This window comes from Benincasa hispida, chromosome 2 (assembly GCF_009727055.1).
Source record: "Benincasa hispida cultivar B227 chromosome 2, ASM972705v1, whole genome shotgun sequence".
Classification (NCBI taxonomy): domain Eukaryota; kingdom Viridiplantae; phylum Streptophyta; class Magnoliopsida; order Cucurbitales; family Cucurbitaceae; genus Benincasa; species Benincasa hispida.
This window is the reverse complement of record NC_052350.1, coordinates 18,869,182-18,891,917: the sequence shown is the minus strand read 5'-3', so window position 1 is coordinate 18,891,917 and position 22,736 is coordinate 18,869,182. Positions and strand designations below refer to the sequence as shown.

General features: G+C 33.2%; 1 protein-coding gene across 5 annotated transcripts; it reads left to right on the top strand.

Moving 5' to 3' along the window:
* Nucleotides 1-4,009: 4,009 nt before the first annotated feature.
* Nucleotides 4,010-21,614, top strand: LOC120071065 (AP2/ERF and B3 domain-containing transcription factor At1g50680-like). Of its 5 annotated transcripts, none has more exons than XM_039023089.1 (4): nt 4,010-5,667; nt 5,798-5,891; nt 18,926-19,495; nt 20,131-21,614. In XM_039023089.1, the coding sequence occupies exon 4, from the start codon at nt 20,138-20,140 to the stop codon at nt 21,158-21,160; it is 1,023 nt and encodes a 340-aa protein (XP_038879017.1). In that variant the 5' UTR covers nt 4,010-5,667; nt 5,798-5,891; nt 18,926-19,495; nt 20,131-20,137; the 3' UTR covers nt 21,161-21,614. The 5 variants fall into 5 exon arrangements, with proteins under 5 accessions (XP_038879017.1, XP_038879018.1, XP_038879015.1 ...); XM_039023090.1 differs by lacking the exon at nt 18,926-19,495 and having other exon boundaries at nt 4,025-4,954; nt 5,442-5,667; XM_039023087.1 differs by lacking the exon at nt 18,926-19,495 and having other exon boundaries at nt 4,025-5,168; nt 5,442-5,667.
* The last annotated feature ends 1,122 nt before the right edge of the window (nt 21,615-22,736 follow it).

Below are 22,736 nucleotides of genomic sequence, written 5' to 3'. Positions count from 1 at the left end.
ATATTATTCTTTGTATCAGTCTCAATACGATAACCATTGAACATATATCTTTAAAACTAAGTAGAGTTCTCTTTGATTGACTAGAAAACAATGCATTCTCAATTGTAAATTTTGTTCCTCTGGGTAAAATAATATTTGTTTTTCCAAAGTCTTCAATTAGGTTTGCATAACCTGATATCGTATTGACTTTTGCTTCCAGTATTGTCAGTTTGGAAAAATATTTTATACCTGTAAGTATTGTATGTGTAGTTGTACTGTCTGTCAGACATACATCTTCTTTGCTCGTTTTTAGTCATCCAACATAAGAAAATAATCCAGTTTTCTTCATTAAAAGAAAATAATTACAATAAGAAAAACAACATTTTGAATATACAATTGTTAACATTTACTAAGAGGAAAAAAATATAGAGATGATTAAAAATAACATTAAGTCTAGATATTTTCGAAGTCAAATGAAACACTCAATGTTCCATCAATTCTGTTGATTTTCTTTTCAGAAGATTTAAAGAAGTTTGCCACATCCAAATTTGTCATATGGGATGGGTCAAATATGTCATTAATTTGGTATGCAAATTTTCATTCACATTTTTCTCTTTTTTCTTTAGGGAAGCTTGATAGAGATCAACTAAATGTTTTGACGTATGACAAGTACGTGACCAACGTCCAACCATTCCGCATCTAAAGCATATATTTTCAACACCTTTTGAATTCTTATCTTGTAGAGTTTCTCCTTTGTGATCATTATTTTGTATGGTTCTTTTGAAATATGAATGATTAGAACTACCACCACGAAAATAATAATTATTTATTCCTCTACCATGGTCACGACCTCGACCACGATTATTAACATTCACTTCAGGGATTGATGTTGTTCCAGTTATTCAAGATTCATAATTTTTCATCAATGACTCGTTATTTTGTTCAGCCGCGATAAGACATAAAATTAGTTCATAATATTATTTAAAAAATTTCTCTCGATATTGCTACAGCAGGAGCATATACGAAATGTAGAAAAATGTCTTCTCTAACATATTGATTTAAAATTTTGGAGCCTCAAGTACATCCATTTACGACGAGCTTTAGGAAGAAAAATTGTTTTCTGATGATCACATTTTTATGACATCCAAGTGTATTTTAGCATTAAGCACTGATGAAAAATAATTATTACCATTAATATCAAATGCTACAAATTTTAATTTTGTAATATTTTTCATAATAACACTATTACAAAATATTATATTTATATTAGAAATTTAATATATATCAAATATGCAAAACAATATTTAATTTATTAATTATAATGAAGAGAGAGAAAAACCAACATATCTTTATGACCTACCTTTAGCGAGGAAAACGATAGAAGCTCGTGCTGATAACGTGTTGTGAACTTGATGAACACAAAAGGGAACACGGATACCAATATAATATAATATAATATAATATTAAAATAAATTAAACATAATATATAAATATATGAAATAAATAAATAACAAAAGTAAATAAAATAAAAATGATGAATTTCTCAACGTTCTCCCATCTTTTTGGATTTGTTACAATGTGTGTATCTCCTAAAACCACCAAATTCTACGACAATTTGACAAGTAGGAGGTGGATTACATAAACATTAATAATGTGTAATGTTGAGACATATGGACAACACTTTGAGAAATGAGGGCATAACGTATGGTCAATGAATTCTAAACTTGAGCATCTAATGGGCATAAATTTGATAGATAATCCAATACTCACAAATTAAAATATAAATGCACATGACGTCACTTGAAGATCTCATTGAATATACTAAAAAAATCATGTTGAACTTGATCTTTATATTTTTTCATTCACAAGTTTGTTTTATAAGCTCCTACATTCTCATAATTTTTTAAAGGGAAAAGGAAAATTACTTTTTGGATCCTAGATTTTGGATCTAATTTTTATTTGGTCCTATATTTCAATATGTAACACATTTAACCTTATGTTAGTTTTAATTTAGTCATTAAATTTTAACATTAGCTTCAACTTAGTACCTAAATTTCAAAATGTTACAATTTTACCATTGAGATTTGAGTTTTGTTTCAATTTAGTCTCTAGATTTCAAGATTTTACATTTTTAACCTCAAATTTTCATAAAATACTCACTTTTAATCATTGATGTCAATGTCTATAAATTGATTTAAAATAATTATGAAGTGAAATTTTTATTTTTTATTTTAAAAGTGATGAAAATAGTGAAACTTAATTAATTATAACTCATTTAATTATTTTTAATTTATTAACATATATCAGCACTGCTGATGAAAAATGAGTATTTAATGAAAAATCAAGGTTAAAAATGTAAATCTTGAAATCTAGGAACCAAATTGAAATAAAACTCAAATGTCAAGGATAAAACTATAACATTTTGAAACCTAGAGACTAATATGAAACCAAACTCAAAATTTAAGGACAAAATATATAACATTTTAAAATCTAGGGACCAAATAGAAATTAGGTCAAAACCTAAGGGCCAAACAGATATTTTTCCATTTTTTAAGTGTATTAATAAGTAATAATTTTTCTTTTTTCTTTTTTTGGAAGCCAAAAGGACAATACAACATAGCTAAACCTTCTATAAAATGAAGGATAGGTTAGAAAGACATCTTTTCATCCCAAAAATTCTCATAAGAAGATGTTGAGCAAGTTCATACTCCTTTCTACATATTCCATAAAATCCACGAATCTTCGCCAAAGCAACAAGGGAAAGAACCTCTACAATGAAAAAACATACTCATAGAAGATTCATGTCTAACTTGCTTAGGAAATTTACGCCTTTCGATTTATAAGAATTTTATCAAATCATGGAGATTACATATAAGTTTTCCATCGAACCGTGAGATTAGATTCTAACTATAAAATCACGAAGACTAAATTCTAATTTTATCCAAACTATAGGGACCAAATTTTAAACTTTATGTCTAACATTTTTAAAGAAAGTATATTCATTCACTAACGATTCATATTTCACTCTATAAAATTATGTTTCAAATATTTTTAATTATATCAAACGTATTTCACATTTATTATAAATTACTTAAATTAAACAAACACATCGTTTTAGTCTCTATCTCTTTCACCAGATTAGATATTCACTATAATTAATTAAAAGTAAAGTTATTTAAAAATTTGTGTTTTAAAGTTTTTTTAACCACATGTAAATATAGGACTGTCCTTTAGTTAATAGTCCAAAATGTGTTTATAAACGACAAAGACCAAACTATCACTTCATAATTATATCAACCCTTAAATTTTTATTTTTTTTTTAACTTTTTCAGATTAGTCTCTACCCAAAAAAAAAAAAAAAAAAAAGCTAAAGTGTTTATTACATTACCAAACTAATGTTACCTAAAAAGACGAAAGTTGAATAGAACAGGAATAAATTGTTACAAGGTAAGAAATTAAATTGTTGTCTTTTTTTTTTCATTAAAAAGAGGGAAAATGAAAAATTAGTAAATGTCAATATCGATAGCAAATAGAAATGTTGAAGTCCATCTATATTAATGTAAATGGATATTTTAGAAAAATAATAAAAATAGATTTTTTAAAAAACTATTTAAATTAATAAATATAAACACTTGACACTTATCCATGGTGATTTTTTTTAATATAATAATTGCAGATATGAGATTAAACCTTCGACTTCTTGGAAAGAAGATTATACCTATTTTTGTTTAGTACAATTTAGATAAGAGGATTCAAACTATAGATCTCGTGATTACTAACACAATCCTATGTCAATTAAACATTGCTCGATTCGATAAAAATTCATGTTAGTTACCGATGAGTTAAGGTTAAAAAAAAATGTATCTTAATTTTATCCATTAAAAATGATGATCGAGTACCTATGTGTGAATTTAAAATGTAAAAATATGTAAATAATATCTAGACATGGATAGAAATGTTAAGATTAGGGCATGAAGTCAATCGGCGGACCTTGAGTGGTCCACGTAGTCCACATAAACGTTGCTTACAGCCAATCCCAAGTTGAGGAAAAGAGGGTCCCACAAACCCACTCGATCGGACTGTCGTGTCCTCTTCCTTTCGTCCTTTGCCTCGCCTTCCGCTCCTAAATTTTGCTCTCTGCATTTTTTCATAACATTGTCCCAAACCCCTTCTTCCTTTCTCTCTCTCTTCACCGACGGTGTGACGGTGGTGGTGGAGGAGGAATTATCTCATTGGTAGCTTTCCCAGACGCGTATTTCAGAAGAGAGAAAAAGTGGTTAGGATGTCAGGATAGGTTTTACTTTTGATGGCGTGTGAAATGGGTATTATCTATGGATGTAATAGCAAAACCCTATTTCTCTTTCTAATTCCCAGTTTCTGTTGCCGTCTATGATGGAAAGAATTTGTTTTTTTTTTACATATGCACAGAAGGTGTTTGATGAAATGTCTGACAAAAGAAAAAAAAGGAAAAAAATTCATGGGGAGGGTTAAAATGGTTGTTATTTTGTGGGTTTTATGGAATCCATGAATGGGTGGGTTTTAAGGTGATAGATCTGACGAATTAAAGGGAAATTGTTGATGGGTTTTGTTGCGTTTGAATGAATGAATGATGAAAGTGGAAGGAGATGGAGGGGGAGAGAGAGCAAAAGGGCAGGAGAGTGACAGAAGAGAGTGAGCACACGCTGCAGCCAAATGTATGAAAGGCATACCTTTGCGGGTGCGTGCTCACTTCTCTTTCTGTCAGCTTCCCCATAATTTTCCCTTTTGCTCTCTTCTCTCTCTCTTTCTTTCTACGTTTCTTTCTTTCCTTCGTTCTATCTTTCCCTCTGGTTTATACTGTCAGAAGGGCAGATGTCTATCGGCTATCGCTCCGTTCCTCTCTTTATTGGGTACCCTTTTCTTTTTAACTCCTCTGATGGACAAATGGAACAATAACACTGGTGAAGTTGAAGCGGCCTCTTCGAAGTTTCAAACGGTGCGCCACTGTAGTGTACAATTTCGCCTTTCACACTCTTAATTTGTCAGTTTGTTCTCATCCATATCAATATTTATTATATATTATATTCTTTGGCTATTGCAATTTTCCATGGAAGCCCTTTTCTTTTCTTTTTCTTGACATTGATTTCCATGGAAACTTGGTAGCGCGACTTTTGATGGTCCTCTCCTGCTTATATATGGAATTTTTGAAGGTACAAAACCAATTACTATTCATATTTAACGGAAAATCCTTCAAATGTCGTCGTTGTTTAATGTATAACCCTGATTACTGTTCCCATCTAAACCATAAACTCTCGGCTATGTTTTGGGGTTTCCTTTGGTATAGGCGTATAGCGCACACACTGTGTTTTTATTATTTTCATTTTTATTTTATTTTGGTTTCCTGAGATTTGGGTTATTCCATATCTGACCAAATATTTCTTTTGCTCTTGAGAATATTGGAATCTGCGGATATATGTATGCAGGTATTATTTTTCGTTGCTGAAGAGTTTTGCAGATTTTGTTTTGTTATTTACTTTCCTAAAACGAAAAATTTCTTGCCGTCGTGGGCTACTACTTGGAGAAGGGTGTGAAACTGAACCGCCTCGAGTGCTGAATATGGCAACAATCTCTCGTTATGGATGCCTGAAGGGTCTGCTATTTTCGAGTCCCAGATATGGAGTTTCCAAACCGGAAAATTTCCTCATTCAGGTCACTGATTTATTCGATAATCCTGGATTTTTGTTCTCCTGTCCCCTTTTCTAAAATCATCACCATCTTCTTCTCTCTGGTTATTTATTTAAGTGGTAGCTAATTAGGGCTTGAATATTGGTTTTCTCAGCACTTGTTTGACGTTGGGAGGCAACAACGTGCTTATTTTTCTCTTCACTTCAGATTAACTATCACCACCACCACCCCCATTGTCCGGTTAAGAGGTAAGAACTTTTGTTTCTCTCTTCTTCTGCTTGATTTAACTTATAGAATTTAGCAGAACTGCACTCATATGATTTTTGTCCTCTTTGTTACTTGATATTCTCCTTGCCCATTTGTACTTAATCTTGTTCATTGAAGCGACACAATGATTTTTTTTTTTTTTCCCTTTTTGACATGGGCTTATATATGGGTTAATTTTACCATGTGGATGTAGCTTTTATGCTCTTTTAGTTTATGTTAAGGTAGTTGGCTCTATGTTTAAAGCATCTAAACTTCATTATGATACTTTACGATTTTAGATGTGGGAAATTTTGAGGTGTTTTCTTTGGGGTTTCATTTTGACATGTCAATGCTGAAGTTCCTAAATCAACATGGGAAATTTTGTGGTGTTTGCTTTGGGGTTTTTATTTTGACATGTAAATGCTGAAGTTCCTAAATCAATTCGTTTGAGTGGTTTAAGAAAATTAATAGCGAAGAAAAGTTTCCCCCTTGTGAAGTTTGACTTTTTAATTAAACCCAACAGCGTAAAGAAGAAATTCTTTTGTTGACAATGACAATGTGGTTTAGCAAATTGGATGATTACAAATATTTTTCATATGATTAAAGCAAGCCATGGCTGCCCTTTTCTTCTTGACATTGTTACAAAATTTCTGGATGTCAAGATTGAAAATTATCGTAATCAAATTTGTTAAAACTCTTATCAATGAAAGTGCACGGTTCCAGTGTCAACTTATGTAGAGATGAAATTTATACAAATAGGTGACAGCCAACTAAAAACATTACACATGGAGAAACGAGTCTAACAATGTGAAGTTTTATTATTTTTTATTTTTGTTCTACATTGTTTCTGAACGAAAGAAATTTTCATTGCCTTGCATCCTTTTGACCATTTCTTATTAATGAACCAATTTGTTTTCGGAAGGAAATGCAAAATTTGAACATTCATATCTTCACCTTTTTATTTTATTTTAATTTTTATCTTTTATGTGGTTGTGATTAACTTAAAATCATATGCTACTCTATGTATTACGCTTTTTAGATGTAAACGCGTTAAAATAGTAAATGAGACACAATATGAAGTTTTGAACTGTTCATTGTCCCATCGAGCTGAAAACTGTTCAAGGAAGAAGTGCTTGCCACTAGAGCTAAAAGCTTTGGTCTTGATAATGCTTGTTACTATATAAGATTTAACCACTTAGCTTACACATGAAATGACACCAGAAATACTCCAAGCTTTTGAGGGCTGGAGCTCTATGGATTTTAAACAGTGATTGAAACATTATTCTCTCTCTTTTTAGGACTTTTTTTTTCTCTCAGTATTTTTTAATGAAGTATGGCAGGCATTCGTTTCTCTTGTTATTGGGCATTTCTTGCACTAAGGATAAAGATTTTTGTCATATAAAGATGTGTTGACAACATTTACTTCCAGTGTTCTTAAACTTGACTTTACAGTGATACACTTGTTTGTTACTTATTTTCATGATTGAGATATCATTTTCGTAGATAGAATTTTTTTATTTATATAGACTAGGCAACGTAACTTGGAGATAGTAATTGTCGTGTCTAACTTTTAAATTTTAATGACAATCAATATGTCACTAATATAGGAAACATTCTACTTATTAGGTCTTTGACATCATTTGTTTCAACTAGTACAACATTATTTTTTTTTTTTGCATTTAAGTTCTTCCACACAAACAAGATTGTACTTTATGAACTTGCTTTAGCACTGGTCTATTGCTCAAGTTTTATGAATAATTTTTTTTTTGTTTTTTTAATTGAGATCGAGTACTTTTTGTCATTGTGATTCAATTCGTAGGCTTAGTAGTCGTGCATATTTGAAGCTTTCGTTTTAAAATTTGGTAGATAACATCATTGAAAGTATTTTTATGCAAGATTTTTAGTACATCGTCCACAAAAAGCTAAATTTAGAGGTTGTTTAGGCCATTAACTTGGGTTGAGCTGAGTTGGGTGTTTAACCTAACTCAGTGTTTGGTCTACCAACTTCACAAATTAGTATTATATAACTAAACTTCACCAACTTTAACAATGTTCACCATTAAGTTTTACACATTTATCGAGCAATTCCATCTCTACCCTCTTTCTCTCTCCGTCCCTTCAGTGTTTCCAATGACTCCACTCACTGATCACTGTTGGCGACCAACTTCGGTGATAATCATCGCTAGTGACATGCTTCGTCCGATCACCACCTCTGGTGGCCAACTCCGGCGACCATACCTGACAATTAACTCTAACGCCTATCTCTGGCAACAACCATGGTTGGTGACTACTGCCGCTTCACTTCGATGACATGCTCTGACGTCCTCCTTGGGCGACCAAACATTAATAGCCACCAACAACGGTCATGTTTAGTGACCACCTTTGACGTCCAACTCTGAGCGACTACTACCTGCGATGGCCAACTCCAGTGACCACCTCTGGCAATCAACTCTGGAACAACCACCACAAGCAACTACTGTCGCTCTCCCTTTGGCGACGTGTTTGGATGACCACCTCTAGTGACCAAATGTTGACAACCACTTGCGACGAGCATCTCCAGAGACCACCTCCAATGCCCAACTCCGTGCGACTACCACTTCCGGTGACCAACTTGGATGATCACCTTTGGTGACCAACTTCGACCACCAACTACATCAATTATCTCCAACAATTAACTCTAACGTCCAACTCAGTTGATCATATACTAAAAAATAAAAATAAAAATAAAAACTAATAAAAAATAAAAATAAAAATAAAAACTTGGCCATCGAAAGTATTTTTAATACACAATTGAAATTATTAGTCCATATTGTTTAATAGTCATCTTGTATAGTAATTTAGCATTAATAGAAACACTTTGAGTGTATAGGCAAACCAAACAAACTTGTGTGTAAAAACACTTTAGAGAATAATGTAACCAAACACATTCGTATTTTAAACAGTTTTTATAAAAAAGTGTTTAAATGCAAATTACATTTTAAAAAACATTCAACTGGCCGTTTGAAAGCTCAACAATGAATGGATATCACCATATGGCTGCATCTTCTGAGGCTTTTCACTTCTTAGTGTGAATGCCAAGGATTCTACCTACATGGCTAAGTTAGGGTCTGGCACTCTAATATCACTTGTTAGGGACAACGAGCCTCTAGATATCTCCATGATGGTATGATATTATCCACTTGGACATAAAACCCTCGTGGTTTATTTTTAAGTTTCACCCAAAAGGCATCATATCGTTGGAGATAGTTATCCTCTATATATACTCATGATCATCCCCTTATCTAGCAAATGTGAGATCTAATCGCATTCCCAACACCAACATACATGCAAAATAAATCCTAACCTACAACTTGACATAAAATGCCATAAAAAGCCCTAAACCCCTTGATGACCTACATTTTCTTTTTGGTGCATATTACACTCATACCTTCCACTAATGTGAAAGTATATAAGTTTTTTGTTTGAATGAAACAAGAGTATTTTGTCTACCTCAAGTATAATGGTTACATGTAAGAAATTATAAAATATATGTGAAGACCTTAAGTTGACATCTCAATCGAGTGATGAAAATTTGGGAAAATATGTGTGCAATTGAAATGTTATACAAAAAGTTAAAGCAAACAAGAATAACCACTAGAAAATTATACGTCTTTAGATTACAAAAAACTACAACAAATACCCCTGACTTAATAACTCTACCCCCTGACCTCCAGACTAGACAAATCTACACCCCAAACATAGACTTTCTAGAACATTTTAACTCTAGACTTAAATCAACTCAATGCCTCAAATTAGCCCCTTAGGTGTTTAGATGCCTGACCTCTTGATCAAAGATTTAAAAAAGCTTAAGGCCATCTCGAGACATTTTATCATGGAGAGGTGAGGCGTAAATCTTGGAGCGGTATGAGGCGTTAGCCTCATTTTAAATTAAAAAAACATATTTAAATCATACAACATAAGATCTTATGTACATAAAGAAAAATCGTTATGTTCAACTAACTAAATGTAAAATTCAATGACTATTATCTTGTTTGATAATAATTTCATTTTTAGTTTTTAGTTTTTGAAAACTATGCTTGTGGCCTCACAATTTCTTTACTATGGTTTTCACATTTCTTAGAAGAACATTTGAATTCTTAGCCCAATCCCAATCCCAAAAACAAGTTTTCAAGGTCTCATTCGATAATCATTTGGGTCCCCTTTTGTAAACATTTTGTTTTTAGTTTTTAAAATTTATGTTTGTTTTCTTCCAATTATCTTGCCATGATTTTCACTTTTATTAAAGAAAATGTTCTAATTCTTAGTTAAAAGCTAAAAACAAAAACAATTTTTTAAAAATTACTCTTTAATTTTTAAAACTTGGCTTAGTTTTTAAAATCATCAGTGGAAAGTGCATATAACATTGGAATTTGGAGGTGAAAGTAGAGTTTATAAGCTTATTAAATGGTTTTCAAACGAGGGCTTGGTTTTTTGTTTTTGTTTTAAAAAATTGTGCTTGTTTCTCTTGATTTACATCTTTCCTAAGAAAATATTTTGATTCTTAGCCAAATCTATAAATAAGAAAACAAGTTTTCAAAACTTGGCATAGATTTTGAAAACATTCTTAAGATGTACACAACAAAATAAAGAAACCAATTGGTGGAAATAGTATATGTAGGCTTAAGTTGCCAAACCCAAATACCAAAAATCTTGGTTATCAAACGGGACCTTAAATAAACTTACTTTTATTTTTAAGTTTTCAAAACTCGACTTGTATTTTCAAATTGCTACCGAACTTTATACTTGAGAAGTATATTTTTCTCAAAAGAATGAGAGAGGATAATTACAATACTCTTTTGGAATTACTGAACTCCCGAGCTACAAATGTTCAAAAGGAAGTAGTGATCCTTAGCCAAGGTTTAAACCTCTTTTTAAGAGCTTTTTTTCACCTTTCAAACCCTTCTATTTCTCTTAAGTTAGTTATTCCATAGACCGTATAAAAGATGTAGCATTCTCAAGAACCACCATTTTATCTCAAAAAGGAGAATGGAATATAACCTCATCCATTATCTTTTTGCACAAATGATTGGGGATCCTAAATTGTTGTATCAAATTAACGACTCTTCAAAACATACTCCAACCATTTTGAGGTCTTCGTATACACTCTATACCACTACAACCCTAAAAAGGCAGGGGATGATTCTTAGATAGAATCAATACTCAATTGTGTTAATCCTCACATGGGAAACCTGGAAGGCAAATACCCTTTTAACGTTTTTGAGAATATACACCCTCGAAAAGGGAGAGAACCATGGACTTGGATGGACACAAATACTTTTGGTCCTAGGGAAAGGACAAAAATTGGCCATGAAGAAAGTAACAAAGAATTAAACGTTTGAAGATTGTGATAAAATCCAAATATATTGATTTTAAAAGATAATGGTGGACCTAGACAATTTACTCAAATTCTTTGTTTGACAAGTTTTGCGTGGGATGGTGAACACTCCTAATTGTCGATAGAAGTGCTTGCCACTAGAGTTAAAGCATCTGGTCCTAAGAATGCTTGTTACTTTGAGATGTAATCACTTGAGGTTACACATGAAATGACACCAGAAATACTTCGAGCTTTTGAAGCCTGGAGCTCATGGATTTTAAACCGTGATTTAAACATCACTTTTCAGGATTTTCTTCCTTTAAATACTTTTGAATGAAGTATGGCAGACATTCATTTCTCTTGTTATCTAGCATTTTTTGCTGTTAGGATAAAGATTTTTGTCATATAAAGATGTGTTGACAGCATTCAATTCCAGTGTACTCAAACTTGACTTTACACTGCCACAGTTGTTTGTTACTTATTTTCATCATTATGATATCATTTTCATAGATAGAATTTGTTTATGTATGAATACTAGGTAATGTAACTTGGAGATAGTAATTGTTGTGTCTAACCTTTAAATTTTAATGGCAATCAATATGCCACTAATATAGGAAACATTGTGCTTTTATTAGGTCTTTGACATCATTTCTTTCAACTAGTATAGCGTTATTTTTTTTATGCATTTAAGTTCTTCCACACAAACAAGATTGTACTTATTCATGATCTTGCTTTGGCACTTGTCTATTACTCAAGTTTGATGAACAAAACTATTTTGTTTTTGTTCTTGTTTTGTTTTTTAATTGAGATCAATTACATTTTTTCATCATGATTCAATTCACAGGATTAGTAGTCATGCATATTTAAGCTTTTATTTTAAGTTTGGTAGATAACATCATTGAAAGTACATTGTATTTGGGGGCATTGACTTGGGTTCAGTTGAAACACCCAATTTAGTGTTTGGGCCACCAAGTTGTTGGTGTTAAATAACTCAACTTCACCAACTTTAACAATGTTTACTACTGAAGTTTGCACATTTATCAAGAAACTCCATCTTTCCTTCTTTCTCTCTCATTCCATCCAATGTTTCCAATGACTCTACCCACCAGTCACCAGCGGGAACCAACTCTAGTGGCAATCATCATCGATGACATGCTTTGACCACCACTTCCAGTGGCCAACTTCAACGACTGCCTCTGGCAATCAACTCTGATGACCAACTTCGGCAACAACCTTTAATTGGCGCCTTCCTTTGTTGGCAATCACCTCTATCAGCGACTACTGTCATCTCACGTCGATTATTTTCAGGGTCCACCTCCAACATCCAACTCCACGCGATTGCCAACTTTGACAATCACCTCTAGTGACCAACTTCAACCACCAACTCCATCAATCATCTCCAACGGCTAACTCTAACGACCAACTCAACCAATCATATACTCAAATAAAACGAATATTTAAATGCAAATGACTTTTTAAAAAACAGCCAACAAGAGCGTAGCTCAACTGGCATAATGTTCATACTATTAACCTCGTGGTTTGAGGTTCGATTCCCTCACCCCACACTTTAATTACAATACCTCTTAAAAAAAATGACTTTTTAAAAAACATCATTGTCTGTTTGAAAATTATAGCTCAACCACGGATGGATACCGCCATATGACGACATGTTTTGAGGCTCTCCACTTCTTTGTTCGGCAACCAAGGATTCTACTGACATGATTATGTCAGGATCTGACGCTCTGATGTTACTTGTTAAGAACAACGGACCTACAGATATCTCCACTATGGCATGATATTATGCTCGAGCATAAACCTTCATGATTTTACTTTTGGAGATAGTTTTCCTTCCTTATATATACAACCATGATATCACCTCTTATCTAGCAAATGTGGAACTTTGGTCGCATTCTCAACACCAACATACATGCGTAATGAACACTAATCTACAATCTGACATAAAATGCCATAAAAAGCCTTGAACCACTTAATGAACACTAAGCATATTACGCTCCTACATTAGACTAACGTGAATGTTAATTTTGTATTTTGTATGAAACAAGAATATTTTATGCTCCTACATTAGACTAATGTGAAAGTTAATTTTGTATTTTGTATGAAACAAGAATATTTTGTCTACCTCATGTTCAATGGTTACATATCAAAAAATTGTAAAATATATGTGAAGACTTTAATTTGACATTTCAATGTTCAAAATTTGGGAAAGTAGGTGTGTAATTGAAATGTTGAACAGAAGTTAAACAAGCAAATATAACCATTAGAAAATTATACTTTTTTAGATTACAAAAATTGCAGCAAATGTTCCTGACTTAATAACTCTACACACTAGACACACACTTTCTAACTCCAGATTAAACAATCTTGACCCTGAACATAGACTTCCTAATTCCATAGGCATAAATTCCATATTTCTTAATTCAATTTAGCGCCCTAAATAGTCCTTTAGGTGTTTAGATGCTTGCTCTTGATCCTTAGAGAGATGAGGTGAGGCATAAATCTTGGAGCGGTATGAGGTGTGAGCTTCCTTTAAATTAAAGAACATATTTAAATCATACAACATAAGATCTTATGTGCATAAAGAGAAATCATAATATTCAACTAACTCTGTAAAATTCAATGACTATATCTCGTTTTTCGTTTTTTGTTTGTAGTTTTCGTAAACTATGCTTGTGACCTCACAATTTTAAATTCTTAGGCTAATCCCAATCCCAATAAGTTCTGAAGGTCTTGTTTAATAACCATTTGGACTCCATTTTGTAATCATTTTGTTTTTCATTTTTTATTTTTGAAATTTATGCTTGTTTTCTTCCAATTATCTTGTCATGATGTTCACTTTTAGTAAGCAAACATTTGAATTCTTAGTCAAAATCTAAAAATAAAAACAAGTTTCTTAAAACTAATTTTTAGTTTTCAAAACTTAGTTTAGTTCATAAAAACATTGGTGGAAAGATATAACATTCGAATTTGGAGATGAAAGTAGTATTTATAAGGTTATCAAATGGTTTCCGAATGGGGTCTTGGTTTTTGGTTTTCAGTTTTTTGAAAATTGTGTTTGTTTTTCATGGTTTAAATCTTTCCTATGAAAATATTTGGATTCTTAGCCAAATTCTATAGATGAAAAACAAGTTTTTCAAAACTATTTTTTTTACTTTTCAAAACTTGGCCTGGATTTTGGAAGGACTCCTAAAATGTACATAACAAAACAAAAGAAACCAATAGGTGGAAATTTTTGAAACCCATCTACCAAAAACCTTTGTTATCAAATGGGTCCTTAAAAATTAACTTTTTTTTAAAAAAAAAAAAAGAAAATTTCAAAATTCGGTTTGGATTTTCAAAATGCTACCAAATTACATATTTAAGAAGTATGTCACTCAAAAGAATCAAAGAGAAGCTAATTACTAGATTATTTTAAAATTACTGTACTCTTGAGCCACAAAAATCTAAAAGGAATCCATGATCTTTAGTCAAGGTTCAAACCTCTTCTCCAGAACCCTTTTCACCTTTCAGATCCCTTCTATTTCTCTTCAAGTTAGATATTCCATAGTCAGTATAAAAGGACAATATTTTCAAGAACCACCATTTTGTCTAAAAAAGGAGGGTGGAATATAAACTCATCCATTATAATCTTTGCACAAATGAATGAGGTCCTAAATTATCGCAACAAAATAATTGAACTCCACAAAACATACTCTAATCATTTTGAGGTCTTCTTATACACTCTACACCACTACAGCCCTTAAAAGGCAGGGAATGATTCTTAGATACAATCAATACTCAATTGTGTTAAATTCTCACATGGGAAACCTGCAAGGCAAAAACTCTTTAACATTTATGAGACTATACGCCCTTGAAAGAAGGGAGAACAGCCATGGACTTGGATGGACACATATATTTTTGGTTCTAGGGCAAGGACAAAAAATGGCCATGAAGAAGGCAATAAAGAATTAGACATTCGAAGATTGTAATAAAATCCAAATATATTGAATATAAAAGATAATGAAGGACCTAGACAAATGTAATCAACTTCTTTGTTTGGCAAGTTTTGCATGGGAGGTTGAACCCTCAGAATTGTCTTTAGAAGCATTTTTTTGTGTGTTTTGCTTGCAATGTTGTGTTCTTTGCTTGGACCATTGTTTGTGCAGCATTTTTGTTTTCACCCTTGGGTCATTACACTAATTCCTTTTTTTTTTTTTTTGGGTCTTGGCTCAAGATTATGATTGAGGAGGTGCTTTTGAACCTTCATTTTCATGCAAAGGAAGTATTTTGTGCCATTTTTTTTAATTTTCTCCCCGTTCTGTTGGGTGTTTAGCTGTTGAGGCACAATTGGATATATATTAAAGGGTGTGAGTGATTTGACCAACTGTTGTTCATAGTTCTTCTAAATCTTCGTGGCGGTTATTTGTCAAACCATTAATTTGGTTGAAGCTCGTACACGGTGTTGCCTTGGTATGGGTTCTCCCATATTTTTTTTGGAAGGATCCTTGGTTAAATTGTGGTGCTCTCTCTGTGGCTTTCCCCAAATTGGTCCGTCTTGCTCATTTCTCTGATATTAAGGTGGTTGATGTATGGATTGCGGATTTGGCGGCTTGAGATTTACATCTTCATCGGATTCTTAATGATCTTGAGACTTTAGAGTGGGCTTCCTTTTCCCAACTATTGTTCTCGGTCAGATTTTGTGTTTCACCTAATTTTTGGATTTGGACAGTTGACCCTTCATCTTTTTATGTGAAATCTCTTGTGGATGATTTGATGTTTTTTTGTAGATTCTCCTACGAAGGATCTATATTTTGTTATCTGGATGGATGGATCATTACCCTAAGAAAATAAAAATTTTCTTATGGGAGCTTAGTCTGAGTGCTATCAATATGCTAATCATCTTCAACGTCATATGCCTTATATGTCTATCTCTCCATCTTGGTTTGTTATGTGTCAGAGCCTTTCGATTCGGACATGTTATTCTGGATGCTTTTTATTGGTCTTTAGCTTGTTTTGATAATATTTTTGACATTTTGGCTACTCTTTTGGTGGGCCATCTGGGCCATCCTTTTTATGGTAATAAGAAGATCATTTGGCTGGTCATTTTGCGTGCTTTCTTCTGAACATTATGGGGTGAACATAATAAGCGTCTCTTTAAAGATTCCTCTTCTCTTTTGATAGTTTTATGGATTTGGTTTGTCTTATTTAGTTTCCAATTGGAAATCTCTTTTGTAATCACCTATAGGTGTTTGGAGTCTCCCTTTATTTCATTTATTCAATGAAATGATTCTTCTCCCTAAAAAAAAAAAGAAAAAAGACCCACCTCAAACCCTACAAGATGGGATCTTTGCCCTTTATTGATCCCTCCACACAAGAAATCCCTCATCACTTTTTTTAAGACCGAATTTTGTTTTTATAGACCCTCATCACTTTGTTGATAGTCTTGCTAATTGAAACCAACAATCCTAAACGGGATAAGAAATACCTAGGGACTCCACTTAAGATTGGATTTAAGAAAGACTGGCACCTCTGGTTACGACCCAGTGGAAGTTCAAGATGGAAGTTGATTCACCACACAACCCACTATGGGAAGCCTATACACTCAACTTTGCATGGTGATAATTTAAGTCTATGATGGAACTTTATCCCTGTTAATCTTGAGACATGAAAGATCTTCAAAGAAGGACAAAAGACCATTGAGATTGAAGGAATTTTTCAGAGCAAGCAGAAAAGGAGTGACCATCACCAGCAAACTTAATATAAGACAGTTGGATTGACTCCTCACCCACCTTAAAACACAGGATGATAAACTGTAGCGTTTTCCTTTTGATTACTATTAATTTTTAATTGTTGATTCAATAAATGGCCCATTAGAATAGATATAAATTAACAATTCCCCCTCAGAACCGTATAAGAAGTTTTCTCCTAGCACTTGAGGAAATTCAAAGTTATGTATAGAATTCTAATTAATGTCAAATAGATCCATAGATTATTAAATCAATTAGACTATGATTTAAATACTTTTTTCTTATTCTTTTGTTTAATTTTTATTCTTTTTTGGATGGCTACTTGTAAATCTCATCGGTTTTATTTTGCTTGCAGTTGCTCCCTGAAACATGAGGTTTTGCTTCTGTTTTTATTCTGTTTCAAGTTTTTATTATCTCTTGTTTGCTGATTGTCTTAAACTCCACCCTTTTTAATTGTCACTCTCCTAGAAGAATTACGTGAAATGTAGAGTGAATTTATGATTACTTTTGAGAGTTTGAAGAAAATATTATTTTTCTATAATTACTTATTAAATGTTTTTATTTTTAAGTAAATGTTCTTTTAAGTTGAAGTTTCTAAAGTACTTTCGATGGATTATTACACTCATTAAACAGCATGAAAAATTAGATGAGCACTTCTAATTTACTAGAGTTATAGTATGCCAATGGCGCACTTGTACATTGCCTAACATTTATTGTCTCTAGCAACTATAACTGGACTATGGGCAATAGAGATAGCGATTTTATCGTCACAATAAATCTGCATAGGTGTCTCCAAAGGAATCTTCAATTCTTCAATTATTCTTTTGATCTATGTGCCCTCATAAACTTCATAAGCTAAAGCTCTAAACTCAGCTTTAGGGCTACTTCTAGCCACCCCATTCAGTTTTCTGCTTCTCCAAGTAACTAGATTTCCTCCAACGAATGAATAAAATAACCAGAGGTAGATCTTCTATTTGTAACACTTACTGCCCAATATGCATCAATATAAACTTCTATTTAGAAGTGATTATACCTTTTGAATAAAATACCATTTCCAGGAGGCCCTTTCAAATACCTCAAAATTCTATAGGCGGCTTCAAAATGAGTTGGTTCAGGAACATGCATAAACTAACCAACCATGTTCACGACATATGCAATATCAGGACGTGCATGGGAGGGACGGTTTGTTCTAACAAGTCTCTGATATTCTTCTTTGTCCTTTTTTTCTTCAGCTTTTGCTACTTGTAACTTTATAGGGGTTTCTACAATTCTGCTACCAAGTAAGCATGGTTCTTTAAGTAAGTCAAGGACATACTTCCTTTGATTAACATAGATACCCTTCTTCGATCTTGTGAATTTCATTTCTAGAAAATATTTTTAATGTTCCCAAGTTCTTGATTTGAAACTCACATGCAAGATTTTTCTCGAGGTCAGCTAAACCTACTTCATCATCACCTATGAGAATAATATCATCTACATAGACCATCAGAATTGAGAATTTAAGGGCATGCATCTATTTCAAGTATTAACAAAAACAGTCATCGTGGTTTCATGACTCACTGCAGAGTTCAAGTCTGGTGCCTCAGTGACTATGTACTTTGATATATATTACTGCCTTTGATGTTTGCACATTTGGTTTACTCATTTCTCATTCAAACATTCCATGATTTAACTGAGGCATCCACTTTGTAGCCGGACTTTTACCTTTTATGCGCATGTAGCATTGGGGCAGTCTAATGACAAAAGCTGGTGTTCCTTGTTAAGGAGAGGAAACTAATGCATCTATGTAGATACCATAACAAGGCTGAAGCATTTTTTAAGTTGTAATTATTTTTATTTTTTTTTGCATCTTGTTCTATTTGTCATTTTTCTTCTTTGGTGTCGACAATGAATTTAGGTTGATTTGTTCAAATTATTAGAGCAGTTTCTTTTAATCCAGTGCAAGTTAGAATCTCCTAGGGAGCAGCAGGGAAGATGACTGATTCTGATACTGTGGGATAGGGTCGAGTAAGTTGGAAGATATTAAGCTTATTTATGGTGTTTATGGGAATGTCCATATGGCCTGCGTAGTGTTCTTCTGACTACTACAACTACCGGACCGCAGCATTTTATATTGGATACTGATACTGTTTCAGATTTTTGTGCGTGGGCACTCCTATAGGGTTTGTGCGTCGGCATTCCTGTATGGGGTTTGAGTTTCAGTCTCAGTCTCAGACAAGAGGGAGACAATTGAACCTCAAAACTGCGTATTATATGCTGCCATCGCTTTACATGCTTTACATGTGTGTGCACATAGTGAGCTTACAACAAACCGTCTCCATGATCTTTTTGAGTCTGATGAAAATTGGGTTGGAGAAATTTGGTGAAAACACTGTTATGGATGTTGGTTCTTATTTTATACTCCTTGCTTCATGAGCAAAGGAACAAGAAATACTCGTCTGCTCATCTCTTGTTAGGAACTTAACATAGAGTCCCGAGGGAAATTGTTATCAGCCAAAAGAACTCTTAGGTGGGTTCTGCATAAGTTTTGGAACAATTAAAGTATATTACTAACTTTTCACGTGGTGCTTTGTGATTTTGGATTTTTTTTTTTTTTTTTAAAAAAAAAGAAAAACTTAAAAAGTAGGTGTTGATAGGTTTGTTCGGTTAAAAGATCTTTCCTTTTATTATTATTTTTTTTAATCCAAGACATGGGTTGCAATTTTTCTTAACCCGATGGAGCATTGTTAGATAATGGACCCAATTCAAATTGCATCTTTGTTGAACTCAAGAACTACTCACAAAAGTCATTTCGAAGCTTATATGTTGATAAGCAAACTTTTCTCACGACTATTTCCTATGATGGTATGGCAGATAGGTCATACAGAGGGATTCTTTATTTTGATGTGTTTATTTGTTGCTATTGGCTATATGCATGTTGTTTATGGAGAGAAATCTTACACTTAACGGGGAATGAATGATCTGGTATCTGCTTTTTTCTTTGGATGCAATAACTTATTAATTTGTTTGATCAATTAGTGGAGGTTTATACTTTGATGAACACCTTGCATGACATTAGACAATTGTTTAACTGGTAATTAGCATGGTAAACGAGAAAAGTTCACAAAATCTAATCCTTCATCTTGTTGGTTGATCTTTTCTCAGAACCACCATGAAACAGGAGTTGTCAAGTACGATTTCGAAAAGCAGGGAGAATGCAATTGGAGAAGCTTTGGATTCAAGCTGCGTCACTCATCCTTTTCCTGCTAATGGAAATAGTAGACAAGGAAGGAGTTTAACCTCAAAATTCAAAGGCATTGTGCCTCAGCAGAATGGCCACTGGGGTGCTCAAATTTACGCTAATCACCAGCGTATTTGGCTTGGGACATTCAAGTCAGAAAATGAGGCAGCCATGGCTTATGATAGTGCAGCTATCAGAATCAGGAGGGGAGATTGTCATAGAAACTTTCCTTGGACCAAATTCACTATTGAAGAGCCAAACTTTCAGAAACTTTACACTACAGAAGCTTTGCTTAATATGTTAAAGGACGGTTCTTACAGAACCAAATTTGCGGAGTATTTGAGGGAATGTTCCGAAAGCGCGCAAATGTCAGCCAGTCCCTCTGCAGAAAAGGCGCATAAGAATGGAGGGACATCTATTAAACAACTTTTTCAAAAGGAGCTAACACCTAGCGATGTTGGTAAGTTGAACAGATTGGTCATCCCAAAGAAGTACGCTGTTAAATACTTCCCTCACATATCAGCTAGTGCAATAGAAAATGAGGAAGGTGGCAATGATGATTGTGGCGTGCAGCTTGTATTTTTTGACAAAATGATGAGACTCTGGAAATTTCGATACTGTTATTGGAAAAGCAGCCAGAGCTATGTTTTTACGCGTGGTTGGAATCGATTTGTGAAGGAAAAAGAACTGAAGCCTAATGACACAATAGCTTTCTACTTGTGTGAAGCAGTTAAGGCAAGCGATTCTAAAACTACATTCTGTGTGGTGGATGTTAAAAACCGTGACGACAACGGTGATATCTTGGTTGAGAATGAAACCACATGCAGCACATTGCAGCTCGATTTGAGGCATGAAGAAGTTGAGGAATTGGTGTCGCCTAAGCACGTAGACGATGAAGTCGAAGATGATTCTGAAGTTAAGGGCTTCAAACTGTTTGGAGTGCACATCAAGTGAAAGTAAGTTCTTTTCCTTTCTCCATCCATCGTTCCTTTCCCATTTTTAGTAGTTTGGTAGTGATTAAACCAAATACCTTAAATAAATTTTATTTAAGGTATGCTTGGGAGATTCTTTTTGGAACAATGCTAAGATTACTTACACTCTAGTGTGGTAATTGTGTACCCACTATTAGGAGCAATTCTACAGTAGTTTTCACCCTCGTGAATTTTTTATGTAATAACCAATGTAGTGGTAGAGATTTAACCTCAAACTTCAGGTGAGTGAATAGATATAGATATAAGTTAAAAAGGAGAGGCAAAATATTTAATTTATTTCCATTGGGTTGTCTCTGTCTTGTTACTGTGTATTCAGTTTTAAGATTTGTAATCAGGCTTTTATTGGGCTGAATTTCCTGTATGAACGCCACCGTGAGCGAGATTTAAAGCAATTAGAACAAATGTTCAACCAATTTTTAAAAGGGCAATGATTTCGTGTAGTTTAAGCTGCATCTAATCTTATATATCTCAATTTTTTTATTTGTGTGCAGTATGGATACACAAAGATGGGTTCAGCCCAGTCTGAATCCAATTTTTTTTCTTTCTAAAATCCTACCTACATTCAACTCTTATTCGTTAACATAACAAAAGTTATCATCATTATTACCCTTACAAAGGGTTTTTTATTTTGGGGTGAATTTAAATGAATGTGTACATTATGTTATCAGTCTATTTGCAAACAAATTACTCATATGATCAGATTATCCTCCACTTGTTAGGAAAGGAAAGCATTGTTCTCAATGATGTTTCCTAGCCACCACCAAACCGAGACAGCCACCAAATTCCATTAATCAAAATTTACTTTAGGATTAAAAGATCAATGCTTAATGTATTGATTTTTTTAATTTTTTTTAATCTCTTTCTGTCTCTCTCTCCCTCTAAAAGCACTACATAGAAAATCTTTTTATAAAGAATAAATTCCAAAAACAGCATGGCTCTTCTAGCTTGTTGCCTTATTGGTAGGTGGTCAATTTAATCATGCACAAAAGCTTATGGAATTAGTTGAATTTTCTAAAGTAAAGTAATCTTAACATGATTGATTACAACAAACAGACAAACATAACTAGTGTATAGTCTTTATTTATTATGATAATATAAGATAATACAACAAACAGACAAACATTGATACAGATCAATACCCAACTCTACCAATTATTTCTCTGCTCTCCATTTCTTAGAAAATCTTTGCTCCTCTCTAACTCTTGATATAGTTTTCAATTTCCCTCTAATTGAGTCTGGGGTTGTAGAATGAGTGGGTGAAGGCCAACCAAGGTTTAACTATTGACAAAATTTGAACATAACTTAATTTATTAAGGTATATATTTCGAATCAAGAGGTCAAATATTTGAATATTCCCATTCCGAAGGAATCTACCTTCATTCCAGTTATCGAAATTTTTTTAAAAAAAAATGCTAATTTGAACATAACTTAACTAGTTAAGACATATATTTTCAATTGAAAGGTAAAATATATCGGCCTTCCTATTTCGAACAAGCATACCTTCATTCAAGTTTTTGAGAATGGAAAAAAACATGTCA